Source organism: Leopardus geoffroyi, chromosome A2, assembly GCF_018350155.1.
Source record: "Leopardus geoffroyi isolate Oge1 chromosome A2, O.geoffroyi_Oge1_pat1.0, whole genome shotgun sequence".
NCBI classification, from domain to species: Eukaryota; Metazoa; Chordata; class Mammalia; order Carnivora; family Felidae; genus Leopardus; species Leopardus geoffroyi.
In genome coordinates, this window is record NC_059331.1 from 59,415,991 (window position 1) to 59,431,981 (window position 15,991).

Below are 15,991 nucleotides of genomic sequence, written 5' to 3' on the forward strand. Positions count from 1 at the left end.
TCCCAAGACAGTTCCTCCCACTGAGCTCCCGGAACTCTGGCAACCAGCGGTCACCCTGCTCTGGCCAGAGCTTGGTAGAGTCTGATTTCTCGTGGGACTCTGACAAGCCCATTGAGAATGACCTAAAGATACTGAATAAGGGTCTTCAAATAAACTTCCTTGTTAGATAATTGGACAGTGAAATCAAAATTCAGTAAGCCCTAAACACAAGCTCAGAGCTTTCAAATTTGAAAAAATAATTTTTTAATGGAGACACAATTGACTTACAAAAAAATGACAATTTCTTTGGTTCAAACACAGTTGTAAAACCACCATTAGAATCAGGGTAAAGGGCGCACGTGGGTGGCTCAGTCAGTTTAGCGTCCAGATTTAGTGCAGGTCATGATCTCATGGTTCATGGGTTCAAGCCCTGCATTAGGCTCTGTGCTGACAGCTCAGAGCCTGGAGTCTGCTTTGGATTCTATGTCTCCCTCTTTCTCTGTCCCTCCCCTGCTCATGCTCTGACTCTCTCTGTCAAAAATAAATAAACATTAAAAAAATTTTTTAAGAAGATATAAATATTATAACATATATACACTTAACAATAGAGCACCAAAATATATTAAAAATTAGCAAATGGAAAGAGAAATAGATAGTTCTACAATAGAGAATTCAATACCCTACCTTTAAGAATAGATAGAACCAGACAGAAGATCAATGAAGATATGGAGCACTTGAACAACATTATAAGCCAAAATTAGACCTAATAGACATTTGGGAAACTCCACTGAACAAAAGAATATGCATTCTTCTCAAGTGTACTTGGAATGTTCTCCAAGATATTTTAGACCATAGAACAAGTCTTACTAAATTTAATAAGTTTTAAAAGTTTCAAGTCATACACATGTATTTTCTGATCACAATGGAATAAAATTAGAAATCAATGACAGAAAACTGGAAAAAGCACAAATAAGTGGAGAGTAAACAACATTTCTTTTTTTTTAATTTCTTTTAATGTTTATTTATTTTTGAGAGAGTGAAAGAAACAGAGCGTGAGTGGGGGAGTGGAAGGGGGGGTGGGACACAGAATCTGAAGCAGGCTCCAGGCTCTGAACTGTCACCACAGAGCCCGATGCAGGGCTCAGCCCCAACTGACTGAGCCAACCAAGTGCCCCTAAACAACATTTCTTAAACAATCACGCAATTAGGGGCGCCTGGGTGGCTCAGTTGGTTAAGTGTCCGACTTCAGGTCAGATCATGATCTCACTGTCTGTGAGTTCGAGCCCCGCATCGGGCTTTGCTCTGACAGCTTGGAGCCTGGAGCCTGCTTTGGATTCTGTGTCTCCCTCTCTCTGCCCCTCTCCTGCTCATGCTCTGTCTCTCTCTGTCTCAAAATAAATAAAAAGCATTAAAAAAATAATAATCATGCAACTAAAGAAGAAATCACAAGGGAATTTAGGAAATGCCTTCAGATGAATGAGAACAAAAAAACCCAAAACATACCAAACTTACAGGATGCAGTGAAAGCAGTGTGAAGAGGGAAATTTATAGCAGTAAATGCTCTCTTCAAAAAGAAGAAAGATCCCAAATTGATCATCTAATTATATAACTTAAGGAACTAGAAGATGCAGAGCAAGCTAAATCCAAGGCTAGCAGAAGAAAGCTGATAGTAAAGATTACAATAAAAATAAAACACAGAATAGAAAGTTATGTAGAAAATCAACAGAACCAGAGTTGATTTTTGAAATTATCGACAAGATCGTCAAACCTCTAGTTAGATTGACTAAGACAAAAAAAAAATGAAGATTCAAATTTCTAAAATCTTAAATGAAAATGGGAACATTACTACCGATTGTATAGAATTAAAAGGATTATAAGAGAGCACTATGAACAGTTGAATGCTAACAAATTGGATAACCCGGATGAAATGGGCAGATTCCCAGAAACACACAACCTACCAAGACTGAATCATGAATAAATAGAAAATCTGAATAGATTGATAAATAGTATGTAGACCAATTCGGTAATCAAAAAACACCCAACAAATAAAAACCCTGGGATAGATGGTTTCGCTACTGAATTCTATCAAACATTTAAAGAACTAATATCAATCCCCTCCGAACTTTTCCAAAAACCTGAAGAGGGGCGAAACACTTCCTAACTTACTCTAAGAGGCCAGCATTGCCCTGATACCAAAGCCAGAAGAAGACACTTCAAGAAAAGAAACTAAGACCAATATGCTTTATGAATATTGATGCAAAAATCTTCAACGAAATACCAACAAACTGAATTCAGTTTAGAAATATTAAGAGGATTATACACCATATAATTATACACCATAACCATGTGAGATTTACATCAGGAATGAAAGGATGGTTCAACTTACGAAAAGCAATCAAATACACCACATTAACAGAAAAATGGAAAAAACAAACACACCCACATGACTATCGCAATCGATGTCAAAATTTTTGATAAAATTCAACACACTTTCTTGATTAAAAAAAACATTCAACAAATTAGTAATAGAAGAAAAACTTTGTTAACAAAGTAAAAACCATATATGAAAACCCTACACTTAACGTCCAACTCAATGGTAAAAAGACTGAAAGTTGGGGTGCCTGGGTGGCTTAGGCCGTCAAGCACTTGACTTCAGCTCAGGTCATGATCTCACAGTTTTTGAGTTGAGCCCCATTTGGGGTGAGCATAAGCCCTGTATCAGGTAAGCCCCATTTATCTCTTTCTCCCTCTCTCCCTCATCTCTCTCTCTGCCCCTCAGGGGATTCTCTCTCTCTTCCTCTCTGCCCCTTACTCACTTGAGTGCTTTCTTAAAAAAAAAAAAAAAAAAAAAAAAAAGACTGAAAGCTTTCCCACTAGGATCAGGAAGAAGGCCAGGATGCCTGGTTTGGCCATTTGTATTCAACATAGTACTGGAAGTTCTAGCCAGAACAATTACAAAACCCGAAGGATTATACTTACACACACACACACACACACACACACACACACACACATACACACACACAGAAAAGGCTGGGACCAGATGGCTTCCCTGGTGAATTCTACCAAACATTTACAAAGAATTAACACCAATCCTTATCAAAGTTTCCCAAAAACTGAAAAGGAGGGAACGCTTCCAAGCTCATTTTATGAGATCAGGATTATACTGCTACCAAAGCCAGAAAAAGACACTACAGGAAAAGAAAAGTCCAGGTCAATGCCCCTTAGGAATACAGATTCAAAAATCCTGAACAACATACTATCAAAGTAAATTCAGCAGCATATTAAAAGGATTATGTATCATGACCAAGTGGGATTTATCCCCAGAATGCAAGTGTACTTCATAATAAGAAACTCAATCAATGTAATACATCACATTAATAGAATAAAGAATGGAGAGTGGCTGGGGCACATGTAGCACAGGCAAAATGGCCATACCAACCCGGTTCAACTCCTTCACCTCATTCTTCAACTCCTCATAATCTGGCATCCGTGCCTCCACAAAAACAGTTTTGCATAAAACTAAACAGCCCTAAAACCCGCAGTTACTTGTTCCTTCTCACCTTGTTGCGTCCATCCGCAGCACCGACACCGCTGACCAGTCTATGCCTCTTGAGCTGTGACCATCCCCCGGCTTCCATGACACTATTTACTTTGTCTTCTTTGTGTCTCTGGCTGGGTCGCAGGCACTAAATACTCACTTGATCGTTAAATATTGGAGTATCTTAACTCAGTTCACTGCTCTCTTCTCCTTCCACACCGTCTCCCATTTGGATGATGATTTTCGATTAGCACTGATACGTCAACAACACCCAAACTCACTTTAGGTCCAGACCTCATCCCTCTGGACCTCAGACCCAGATCTACGATGTGCCTGAGTGGAGGGATGCCTCAAAGCCATCTCAAACTCAACCAGACCGAGGCCAAACCCACAGTCTCCCTCCAAGGCTTAGTCCAGTCCCGTCTAGTGATAGTAAAAGAAACCCAGAATCCTCACTGACCCTCCCACAGGCTCTACCACCGCTCTATGTTAACTCTGTCTCCTGGACATCTCTCAAACCCACCCCCTTCCCTCCACCTCCATCACCACCTCATCCCAAGGCACCGCCTCCTCTCATCTGCATTACTGCCTTTGCTGGTCACCTGGTCTACCCACACTCACTCCTGGTCCCATTCACTTTGTTCTCCACACTCCTGCCAGAGAGATTTTTTTCCAAACACAGATGTAGTCTGGGACACTGAGGCACAGAGAGACTGACATGCTTGCCTGAGGCCACATAGAAGCCAGTGGCCCAGACTGGGAGACAGAGAATTGACCTTCAGGGCCCATGGGCTCAAACCCTCATCCCTGTGATTCCTAGGCTGTGGGTAGGGCTCAGGTCAGAGTTGGCCAGGAAAGAGATTTGCAATGGAAGTGAGGTTTCAGCTATTGCTGGGGTATCTCTTCTGTTCCCAGAACCTGCATGGAAGAGATCCCTGCTGTAGGATATGTTCACATGCATGCTCCACCCAGGGTGCTGGGAGCAGGAAGGCCAGCAGGCCATCACTGCTGTCTCTACAGCCATTCTCTGGGCCTGAGGGGCTTCAGGCCAGATTGTGAACTACATAGTTCAGCAGCTGGGGGTGTCACTGATTGTGACTTCAAGGGCTTCTGATGTCACAATGAGCCTGTGGGCCTGGCCTATTGGGGCACTAGGGCCAGTGCTCCTGGGGTAGCATGGAAGCCAGGACCATGGCCAGCTTCTGCCCTTCTGGCATCACGTAAGCCAGCCCGTGAGAACCCTGTAGCTTGAACAGTTCAATCGCCCACTCGTTTCCAGCTGGAGGCTCCGTGCACCAAGGCCTGTGTTTCTTTACGTTGCTGAACCAAGAGAGTGCTGTTGCCAGGGCCCTGCCTCCATGCTCTGGGACCAGTCTTGGGGGTTGAAGGGGCACAGCATCTCTCTCACACCTGGGTAGGGGCAATGCCAGGGAGCCCTGATCTAAGCCCCGATCATCATCACTGCCAGGACTTGGGGAGGCAGTCTGGGCAGCTGGAAAGGACAGTTCTGGGTCAGCTTGGGAAGCCACAGTGAGATGGTGCCTGTGACAGAAGGCCATGATGTCAGAGTCCCACCCTGGGCTCTGCAGGGGCCACCCTGCCCCCGAGGGAGGTAGATTCAGCCCCGTCAGTTTGCAGGGTCACACGCATGGCTTAGGGGGTCTGCAGGTAGGTACAGGGCAGATGTGAGGGGTGCCCCTTCCCCTGCCTCCTCCAGACTCCTAGGTTCCTGTGGTAGGGCTTCTTCCTCGGGTCCGTCGTTGGTGTGGTCGCCTCTTCTAGCCCCATTCAGGACTGTCTAAGGCTGTGAAGTCCTGATGGGCTTCTGGACCCCACCTCTTCCCCTGCTCACCCGGTGGGGGGCAACATAGGCAAACACTTAAACTTTCAGGGCTTTGGTGTCTTTACCTGAAAAACAGGGGTGATCATATTCTGTTCTCCATCAGGTCAAGCATAGAGCTTAGCAAACGCTTCGCTGAGCCCAGAGCCTGGGCTTTCCACCATGACACAGGCACCATCTTGGGCCAGGTCCCTCATCTGGCTTCTCAGGAGGAGGAGGGCCAAAAGCCATAGCCAGGAGTTAGCCACCTGCCCAAGTATGGCTGACAGTAAACGGCTGTAGGGCCAGGACTATGAAAGGGACCCCACCTCAAGCAAAGCTCTTTGCCAGGTGGGCAAGTCAGTGGAAAAGGCCCCCTGCTCAGGGTCAGGAAGACCTTCGGGTAGGATTGAGGGGACAGGTCGCAAGCAGGGCTGCTGCTGACATTTCTGGGCCAGGCAAAGGCCCTCTGGGAACGCTGATCTTCCAGAATCAGAGACCGGGCCAGCCGGGGAGGTGAGTGGGGTGTGCTGGGCTCACAGATAGGTGGGCTTGGCCTTGGACTAGGAGTGTCTGTGTCCAGTGAGGCCATTCAGCTCCTGTCGAGGACCCCGGGGTCAGTGTGCCATAACACTGGAGCAGACAGCACCACAGCCAACTCCCACCCCCTGCCCAAGGCAAGGACACCCTCTGCCCACAGTGAGGGTTTCCAGAAGCCCTCATAGCCCCAGAGGTGAAAGGAGCAGTATGGGCAACATGGCCCATTTCACCGAGTCCCCACTGGAACAGCCTTGCCCGAGGTCCACTGGCCTCCTGGGGACCCCAGAACCCCAGACCTTGGAAAAGCACCGTGTTCTCCCTTGGCATCCCTCCAGATTTCACTAGGTTTTTTACCGCGGGTGGGGTGTAGCTGCGGTGAATAGAAAGGGAAGAGAGCCCACAGGTCAGCCTGCGGCACGGGGAGGACGAGGGAGCAGAGTGGTGTGAGGGAGGGAAGCCACACGGCAGCCACACGGGCCCTGCGTTCACGCGTGTGTGCCTGTGCATGTGTGTGTGTGGAGACACAAAGCTAGGTGGATGGCTAGTTACTTTTCACCTTCCCAACATGGGTTGGTGAGTGCAGACATTTCCAGAGTTTGCGGGGAAGAGGCCTGTTGGTTTGAGTTCTCTAGCGCAGACCCTGGGACAGGCCCGCGAGTGCAGGTACTTTGGGAGCGGCTCACAGGAGGCACAAGCAGGGGGCTGGAAGTGAGGAGGGGCCAGAAGGAGACATAGTGTGTGGTCACCACGGTGGGCAACCCAGCCCAGTCCCACTGGGTCCTTTGGCCGGCGGAGCTGTCCCCACCGAGGGGAGAGGCAGCCGGGACATTTGTCTGCAACTCCCCCTATGTCGCTGCCCCCCCTCCGCCCCCTCCCCCACCACCACCAAGGCTGCTTCTGAGGGCAGAAGCCTCCTGGGGCTCACGTGACTTGTGTGTGCGCCTGGCACGCGTGTGCAGCCAGAGAACAGCTCTCAGAGTGGCAGACACGACCTCCCTGCAGAGGTGGGAGCAGGGCGGGTGTGGGGGGCTGCTGAGGGTACCCTGCTCCAAGTCCCGGCCTGACACTAGCTCGTCAGCCAGCCCCGCTTCTGGGCGTCTTTCCACACCAGGAGCCAGTGCCCCGCTGTGGCTTCACCCGTCCGCTCGAGGGACCAAATCTGGAGCCAAGGATGGCAGGGGGCTGGCTCTATCACAAGCTGTAAGCTCACATGTTCACGACCCGATGACTGTTCTGGCCACGGTAAAGATACATTAGCACAGACAGTGGTGGGCAAGGGTCGGGCGATTCGATGGCAAAGGAAACAGTAGTGGTCAGGCTCTTAACCCCTGACCTACCTGCATGTGCACCGGGTGCCTTAAAAGGACAGTCCCTCGTACACGGCTGGTTGAGTACCAGAAACGGTGCAGCCGTTCTGGAAGGCTGTTTGGAAGCTCCTGTTACAACTGATACCCCTGGGGCGCCTGGGCGGCTCAGTCGGTTGAGCATCTGACTCTTGATTTCGGCTCAGGTCATGATCTCACAGTTTGTGCGTTTCAGCCCGTGTTGGGCTCTGCGCTGACAACATGGAGACTGCTTGGGATCCTCTCTCTTTCTCTCTCTCTGCCTGTCCCCTGTTCACTCTCTATCTCTCCCTCCCACAAAAAATAAATAAACCGAAACAAATTTTAAAAAATAAATGAATAAAATAAATAAAACCAACACTGCTCAGCACTGGAAAAAAGAACCACCCACTGATTCTCCCACCCACTGGGAGAATTCCCAAGGGAGTGATGCTGGGAGAAAGAAGCCAGGCTCCCAAAGATGCCTACTGGGTAATTCCATTGGTACAACGCTTGTGAAATCCCATCAGTATAGACATTAGAACAGATTCGTGGTTGCTGGGGTTCGGGATGGGCTGTTTGGTTGAGAACCATCCCAGGTGCAGGTACACAAAGCTGCGTGCACACACACACACACACTTGAGAGTGTTCATAACAGGTGCAGTGTGGTGAGGCTGGGCATCAGTGACAGGCCAGCATGACTCGGCCTTCATTCAACCCCACGAGGCTGGCAGGGCCCCCAACTTCTGTCCCCTCTGCGGTCCTCAGGGGATACCGTGTGCCTGGTCTGGGTCCAGAACGGCTCCTCCCACCGCCTCTCTGGCTCTGAGATGCCTCCTCTTGCCTTCCAGCCATGGCTGAAGGGTGTGCCAGAGTTTAACCCCCTTCCATGATGAGGTTGAAGGACCCCAAGAAGTACCCCCAATATAAGAAGAGGAGCACCAAGACCCAGGAAAATTTTGCCAGAAAGTTTCCGTACAGGTACAAGACCTCCCCACCACTAGGGCAAAGTCCCGCCTCCCCTCAGCTCACCCCCTAGCACATTCCATGGCCTGGGCCTGGGGTGGGGTTTTTCATCCCCAGGGAGCTCCCTGTGCAGCTCTGTGACAGTCTGGGTTTCACCTTCTCCACCCCCATCCCAATCTGAGCTGACGGCCTCTAGGTGGGTGCCCAGGACCCCCGGGGCCATCCCAGAGCCATAGCCAGCTGCTTGCCTCTGGGCCAATGGCCTCACAGGAACCACCTGAGGAGCATGTTCGTGAACACCTCCCCCTACCAAACATGTGATGGGATCAGATTGGGGTGGGGACTGGTTTGTAAAGCCCCCAGGGCACTCAGAAAGCAGCAGAGACCCCCAGACTGGGCAGCTCTGGGGCCTCAGCCAGCAGCAGTTACTAAATGTTTTGTGTAGGGTCCTGGGGGAAAAAAATGCAGCAACTCTGGAGGGCTTCCTAGCTGTGTGACCTTGGGCAAATCACTTGACCTCTCCCTGCCTCATTTCCTCATCTACAAAGTGTTGGCAACCAGACTTACCTCATAGCACGGTTGTGAATTGACATGTGGGTTAATGTTGATAAAGCGCTTAGAACGCCACCTGGCAAGCAGAAAGGTCCAGATGACCAAGAGCTATTCATGTGGCTGATGGCTGCCGGTCACCTAAAGATGCCAGGTGCCCCACTGCAGGTTCTCTTGGCTGACGGCCCCCAACGCAGAGTTCCCGAAGCCCTGGGAGGCCACGAAGAGAAATGACTCACTGCGGGATCAGCTGCCCCTGCAGAAGATGCTGGTGCCAACAAGATCCATTCCAGTCAGAGGGTAAGTGTCAGGCCCAGGATGTGGACAGCCACCGCTGCCTATTGACCACGCACAAGCCTCCCACCCCAGGTCTGTACACAGACGTTCATGACCCAGCATGCTCCACGTCTAACCTGAGGAAACCGAGGTCCAGAAAGGAGGCGCTAATGTCCTGTGGCTCCTTCCACAGCAAGGCAGTTTGTGGGAGAGGCTGCAGGGGACCCTCGGGCGGGCGGGCCCCGTCCGCAGGTGGTGAAGCAGGCCTGAGGGGGTGGGGGCTTTGCTGCCATCCTTCCACACGGCACAGGCAAAGCAGAGGAAGGGCCAGCAAGCTTTGGGTCTCCGTGCAGCCTGCTCTGAGGGTGGAGGCACTTGCAAGGGACTCTTGGACTGGCCACCTCTAAACTGACCACATAGATGCAAATGCACCTCCCACCCACGGGCACACACGGTGAAGCACCCAGAAACCCTTGGGAAGACCCCACCACACAACATTTCACGTACTTGCCCTGTCACTGGGCTGGCTGGCACCCACCAGCTGTTACACAATGAAGGGCTTCCCTGACTAGTTGGTGGGGGGCATCACCCCACCTCCCAAAGACCCTAGCTCCGCCCTGATTGCCTCTGCGCCTCCCTCCAACTCCAAGCCCTGTGTCTGTTCTGACTGGCCAAGCCCCTGGCTCCACACACTGTATATCACCTCTGGCAGGTCACAGAGACACCTGCACAGTCCCCTAACCAGATATCCGGGGAAGCAATTAAAACACTCAGGCTTGTGCGCACGCACACACACACACACACACACACACACATGCACACAGTTGCGTGCCTATTCCCTGCCCCTACTGGCCCTGACTTTTGTCCTGGGTGTCACGTTCCCTCCCTCATCTGGCTGTGGGCTCTTGCTCCAAATGTCTGGACCGATCCAGTGGGCGCTGAACTGCAGAGGCTGGAGTCTGAGAGCACAGGGGGTCCTGAGTCTCAGCTTCTACTGCTGCAGAATGGGATCAGCTTCCACCCAGGCATCCTGTGGGGACCAGTCAGGCTGTGCACAAGGGTCCAGACTCTTGGTGCTGGGGCCTGCCCCAAGGGTCTGCTATGGGAAGAGGTCTCCTGGCGGATGACACAGAGCAGAGATCTGGAGGACAAACCGAAGTGGTCAGTGGATGTGTCAGGGAGCTCTGGAGGCCGTGGGCTTCTTAACCCACCAGGGCCCAGCACCAGTGGGGAGCCAGTCACTCCCCTGGGGTGGAGGGGTGGGCAGGGGCCGTGAGCTCCAGGGCAGGCAGGGGGCTGTGGCTGTGGGGCCTCTGCCAAAGGCTTGAAGTAATGGGGAGCAGGCGGCAGAGATCCCCCACCTCGTCCTCCCCTCTGAACCCCCGCCAGCCCTCTCTTGGGGAATTGACCAGAGTGGGATTGTTGGGGGCCAAACGGCCACGGCCAGCAGGTGCCAAAGTAGGGCAGAGAGTGGATGGGGAGAGAGGGTAAGAGAGGGCATGGGGGCCCGGGTGAGAAGCAGGAACCTTATACGAAGAGATGCTCCAGGCAGCAGAAGTCAAGTGCAAACGTCCTGAGGTGGGACAGATTAATGTCCCACTTAAGGAATTTGAAGTGCCATTTTTCGGGATGGTTAGGAGACAGGTAGGGGAGAACGTTAAATGCCAACATTTGTCTGAGGAGGAGTGGGGAGCCACTGAAGTCTGGGGAGCAGGAGGGTAGCATGTCCAGATCTGATGTAGCTGTTAGAGAACGCTGCCTAGGGGAGGATCGGTGGCCTCACACAACGCTGATGCACCTTCTGGCAGGCACGAAGATGACACTCAGTGTCTGGGCAGGCCTGGGGGACCAAGTCCTGGCCACGTAGGAATTCTGACTTGGACATATGGGTGGGGGGCTGGTTAGGAGGGCAGCAGAGGCTGTTGTGGGGTCCCAGGGCAGGTCTGGGCAGGGAGCAGAGACTTGGCTGTGGCCCTGGCCGACGTCTCTGGACCAGCAGGGTTCCATGTGGCTTCTCTAGGCTTGGGGCACCAGATTTTACATCACTGTCCAGCCTCAGCCCTCCGCCGCTGCCGCCTCCACAGAGCTACCTTTGGGAATTCCAGCTACTGAGCCACCGTTTCCCTGGGTCAGGAGTCCCTGCTGCCCTCACTGGTGCCCATGCTGCCCACCCCTCCAGAGGCCTCTCCTAGAGCCCGGCTCTGTGCGGCCTCCCCCTCGGCCACCTTGCAGTGGCCCCAGAGCCCTCCCTTCCAGACAGAGGTGAACTTGAGTGGGGGGCACCGCTTCGAAGGGGCTATTCATCTCCTCAGAACCCACACCGTGTGAATAAACATCGCAGGTTCACATCCTGTATCCACTTGCATGGAACACTTTGCTTCCTGAGCCTCCGTGTTCTCATCTATGTTTAATCTCGAGGGGTTGGCGTGAGAGTTAGTGAGAGGACGGACGTCATTTCCAAGAACTGATTCCAAAGATGTACTCACACATGTGAGGAAACGTATGTGGACAAAACATTCATGACAGCGCCCTAAGAAACAGCGAAGCATCGGAGGCCACCTAATATCCACTAATAGGGGGCTGTTCAGTGACATCAGGGCTGTACCCCAAAACAGTAGGCGGCCACGGAAATGAAGAAACAGCTCTTGATATAATGCTCTCGAGCAATCCACAAAGCATATTAAGAATTTTTTAAAGGCACAGCAGAAGTGTGGCTGATATGCTCCTGCATGTGTGTGTGTGTGTGTGTGTGTGTGTGTGTAGTAGGTAATAATCAGGACCTCTGGGTAGAACTGGGGAACTTGGCGACAGGGCTACTAATTTCTTCAATTTTCATACATGAACCTAACAGCACGCCGTCGGTGCATTACAAAGTCTTCAAAGGAAGTATACGTAATACCAACTGCTTTGGAGTTTGTAATGGCGGCACTACGTAGGAGGGTGCCTGCTGAGGATGTGAGGATTTCCTCTGCTCTGCTCTACAAAGAGAGGGACTAGGACGTCACCTTGGAGTCCTTGGGTGAATAAAATTGGGGACACTAACGATAGCCCTTTCCCTAGGAGAGAGGGTGTGGGGACCCTGAAAATGGCTATGGGGGCTGCACTGAGTAAGGTGGACAAGGGCCCTATTCCAGAAAGAAAGGGGAATGAGGTCCCCAGTGGAGTGAGAATTGCAAAGGGGCCCTCCCCAGGCCCTGGGGACAGGTGGGTGCTGGTTCTCAGCCTGCAGGAGGCAGAAGTCAGTTCTGCTGCATGCTCTTGGGGTGTCTAGGGTGCAGAGGACTGCCACAGGGTGGACACCCCAGCAAAAAACTCTGGGCCTCCCTCCCTCCAGGCCCAGGTGGGAAGCAGGCCTGGTGTACCATGCAGCATCTGGTGGTAGAAGGAAGCAGGGACCCCCCCAGGGTCCCCTCCTGTTGGGGTCGCTGACCTCCACTTGGACTGTGTGTGTCTCAGGAGTTTTCCTGCAACGTGCACAGCTGTGTCCTACTTGATATATATACAATACGGTGCTGCACGCCTGTGATGCAGCAGAAGGATCAAGTGACACGTGACCGATGCTTACACCTTCCTGGGAGCTTCTTCTCCAGCGGCGCCCTGCCGCCTCCCTCTGCCGAAGGTAACCACATCTCCCTCCTAACCTTTTAAAACGAGTATCTCGAGGGGTGCCTGGGTGGCTCAGTCGGTTGGGCGTCCGACTTCGGCTCAGGTCATGATCTCGTGGTTCATAGGTTCGAGTCCCACGTTGGGCTCTGTGCTGACAGCTCAGAGCCTGGAACCTGTTTCAGATTCTGTGTCTCCCTCTCTTTCTGCCTCTCCCCCCACTCACACTCTGTCTCTCTCAAAAATAAATAAACATGAAAAAAAATATTTAGGGAAGAAGGAGCTATCTGGATGCAAAATAGTGCAGCCACTCTGTAAAACAGCATAGAGGTTTCTCAAAAAATTAAAAATAGAACTACCTATGACCCAGCAATGGCACTACTAGGTATTTATCCAAGGGATACAGATGTGCTGTTTCGAAGGAGCACATGCACCCCAATGTTTATAGCAGCACTATCAACAATAGTCAAAGTATGGAAAGAGCCCAAGTGTCCATCAATGGATGAATGGATAAAGAAGATGTGGTATATAGATACAATGGAGTATTACTTGGCAATCAAAAAGAATGAAATCTTGCCATCTGCAACCACATGGATGGAACTGGAGGGTATTATGTTAAGTGAAATTAGTCAGAGAAAGACAAATATATGACTTCACTCATATGAGGACTTTGAGAGACAAAACAGATGAACATAAGGGAAAGGAAGCAAAAATAATATAAAAACAGGGAAGGGGACAAAACCTGAGACTCTTAAATATGGAGAACAAACTGAGGGTTACTGGAGGGCTTGTGGGTGAGGGATGGGCTAAATGGGTAAGGGGCATCAAGGAAGACACTTGTTGGGGACACACAGGGGATGAATCACTGGATTCTACTCCTGAAATCATTATGGCACTCTATGCTAACTAACTTGGATGTAACTTAAAAATAAATAAGTAAAATAGTAAAAAACAAAGGAGCTGTCGGTCCTGCTGTGTGCCGAGTGTTTCTCCGTCCATGATGTCCTCAAAGAAGAAAACAGACCCTTCAGGAAGCATGCACGGCAGAAGTCCTCACAGGGAAATGGACAACACCTAAATGTTTGCGTGCAGAGGGATGAGGTAAGCATATCACGGCGGCCCATAGAGCAACCCGGGGCATGCCACCAGCATTTAAGTGCGACCATCCAGATCCCGGATTGTCCTGGTGCCGTGAGCACAGCCACAGTAAAACATACATCGGCAGAGAGCTGAAGCCACCCGAGGAACAGGCACAGTCAACAGCGTGCCCAGGGGTGTGGATCTGTCTTCTAAGAATTTATCCTGTGATCGTACCCACATACGCAGGACGAGAACTATGCAGGGACATTCACCGCGTCACAGTAACGCTAACGGACACAAATTAACCCAATTGCCGATCATTTAGGGACCAATGAAATAAAAGCAAGTCTGCAATGGAGTCCTGATTGGTCCCCTGTCCCAAGCTGGGTTCCCCCTGGAGCAGATCTGGAGATAAGGATATGGATGCAAGTAGTGTCATTGGGAAGAGATTCCAGGAAGCCCCAGAGAGACACGGGGACGAGAAAGGAGGCAGGGGGTGTGCTCTTGAGCTGGCGCCACTGAACCCCAGGGGAGAACTCTGCAGGTCATGCCTCAGTGGTATCCCACCGGAGGGGCAAAGGCTGCAGTATTTGTCCCCCAACTTCCAGCAGACGTGGGTTGAGGGCTGCCCGGGAACACCGACTCCCTGCACACCCAATATCCCTGTGTTCAGGCCAAGCAGGTCAGAGGGAACCCACAGGAGGGCTGCGGGTGCGGTGGCTGGGAGCCACTGGGGCACAGTACCTGGAAGTGGTTAGCGGGATGTGGGCCGGGGGTGGGGTGGGTACTGTCCCCAGCCTCCCCTGAAGCAGGGGCATAGCGGTAGGTAGGCTGCTATGGTAGGCTCTGGCCGATGGCACCTGACTGGAGGCAGAATGTGGAATCCATCCACAGTGTGCGTCTTCAACATTCTGATGCTTGAGAAGAGGATGATCTGGTCTTGCGGACCACGTGGAGGAGGGCTACAGCCTAGGGACAGGGGAGCAGCAGGAGAGAAGGAGTCTGTGTCCCCAGTGGCTCCGTGGAGCAGCTGTTCTGACTCCCTTCTGCTGAACGAGAGGAGTTACCGTTGTTGAACTTGTGCCGCAGGCAGCCGCGCCTTCACCCCAGGAAGAGGGCTGCAGGCCCGTGGGGAAGGGCAGCACCCCGAGGCGTGGCCCACCGACCTGGCAGGGTGCCGTAACGACCCAGCAACCTGAGCAGCTGTGGGTCTTGCCTTCACCCGGAGGCCACCCAGCCAGCCGCCAAGGCCAGCAGATGCCGCTGGCTTCGATTCCGAAACTGAATAATGCATGAAGTGCTGTTGTTACAAAGAACCGGGGATTTATTTTAGCACAACTTTAAATGATGGAAATACGCCTCCCAGGAAGCCGCCTGGATGACAAAGCCACAAAATAAAATTGAAAAAACAAAACACAACACAACAAAAACAAACCAATACCATAACTACAAAAAATCCGGGAAACGTTTTCCTGACAAAGCCAGAAACAGCAGAACGCTAAAACGTTCTAAACAAGTCTTTGCAACCCAACCCACCGGTGTCACTTCCACGCTGGGGAGGGCGGTGACCAGCACCACTCAGTTCTGAGAGATGGAAAACCAGGAAATAAAAGTTCCCAGTACATTAAAATGCCCAGTTTGTGCTTTGGATCCCTTTAGGAACTGGTGCAGCGTTTTAACAGAAAATCTGGGCGCCCTCTTGTCCAGCTATTCACGTGAGACCCCGTCTTCCTCGGGCCATCAGAGGACCCAGCTGGGACCTTGCCATTGAGGGGTGGGCAGTCAGCCTGTGATCAGTGAGGACAGACACGTTCTGGCGCCAGCCAGAGAGGAAGCAGGTCAGAGGACACCGGAGTATGATGAATCCCCCAGGGCCAGCAGGACAGGAGGAAGGGGTGCCTCTAACCCTAGAAGGCCTGGGGTGTGGGCCTTGCGGTCACAGCAGAGAGTACATCAGGTGCCATCAGCTGGGGGCAGGCAGTGGAGTGCCTCTCCCGCATGACAGAGTGTGCGTGCATGTGACGAGCTACAGGATGCAGCAGGCACCGAGGAGATGGCAACAGGTCGTGTGATGACCGAACGGGAGGGTGACTTCTAAAGGTGACCACCTGGTTCTGGGTAACACCTGAGTGGGTGATAACTTCAGCAAACAGGTCACATCACAGGCTGTGTGGGCACCGAGGAAGCTCGGAACAAAGGTGTGTGCCATCGAAGTGGGTGTGGGACAGCTGACCAGGATGTGGTGTGGGACACGGTGTGGGTATAGCGTACGGGGGAGCACGTGGGCAACAGGGGGCCAGGAACAAGGACACAGGG

The 15,991-nt window shown here is 51.7% G+C and overlaps 1 protein-coding gene across 2 annotated transcripts; it reads left to right on the plus strand.

Annotated features, from left to right (window-relative positions):
• The first annotated feature begins 4,631 nt into the window (after positions 1-4,631).
• Positions 4,632-11,362, plus strand: CA2H3orf22 (chromosome A2 C3orf22 homolog). Of its 2 annotated transcripts, none has more exons than XM_045494041.1 (4): positions 4,632-4,740; positions 8,053-8,182; positions 8,885-9,016; positions 11,013-11,362. In XM_045494041.1, the coding sequence occupies exons 2-4, from the start codon at positions 8,091-8,093 to the stop codon at positions 11,182-11,184; spliced, it is 396 nt and encodes a 131-aa protein (XP_045349997.1). In that variant the 5' UTR covers positions 4,632-4,740; positions 8,053-8,090; the 3' UTR covers positions 11,185-11,362. The 2 variants fall into 2 exon arrangements, with proteins under 2 accessions (XP_045349997.1, XP_045349998.1); XM_045494042.1 differs by having other exon boundaries at positions 4,640-4,752.
• Positions 11,363-15,991: the final 4,629 nt, after the last annotated feature.

What these genes read in the sequence shown, in the direction of transcription:
- CA2H3orf22 (XM_045494041.1), top strand. Translation starts at nt 8,091, where the DNA reads ATGATGAGGTTGAAGGACCCCAAGAAGTACCCCCAATATAAGAAGAGG. An exon ending in GCCAGAAAGTTTCCGTACAG is followed by an intron (nt 8,183 to 8,884) that starts GTACAAGACCTC and finishes GCCCCACTGCAG; the next exon opens with GTTCTCTTGGCTGACGGCCC. An exon ending in AGATCCATTCCAGTCAGAGG is followed by an intron (nt 9,017 to 11,012) that starts GTAAGTGTCAGG and finishes TGGCTTCTCTAG; the next exon opens with GCTTGGGGCACCAGATTTTA.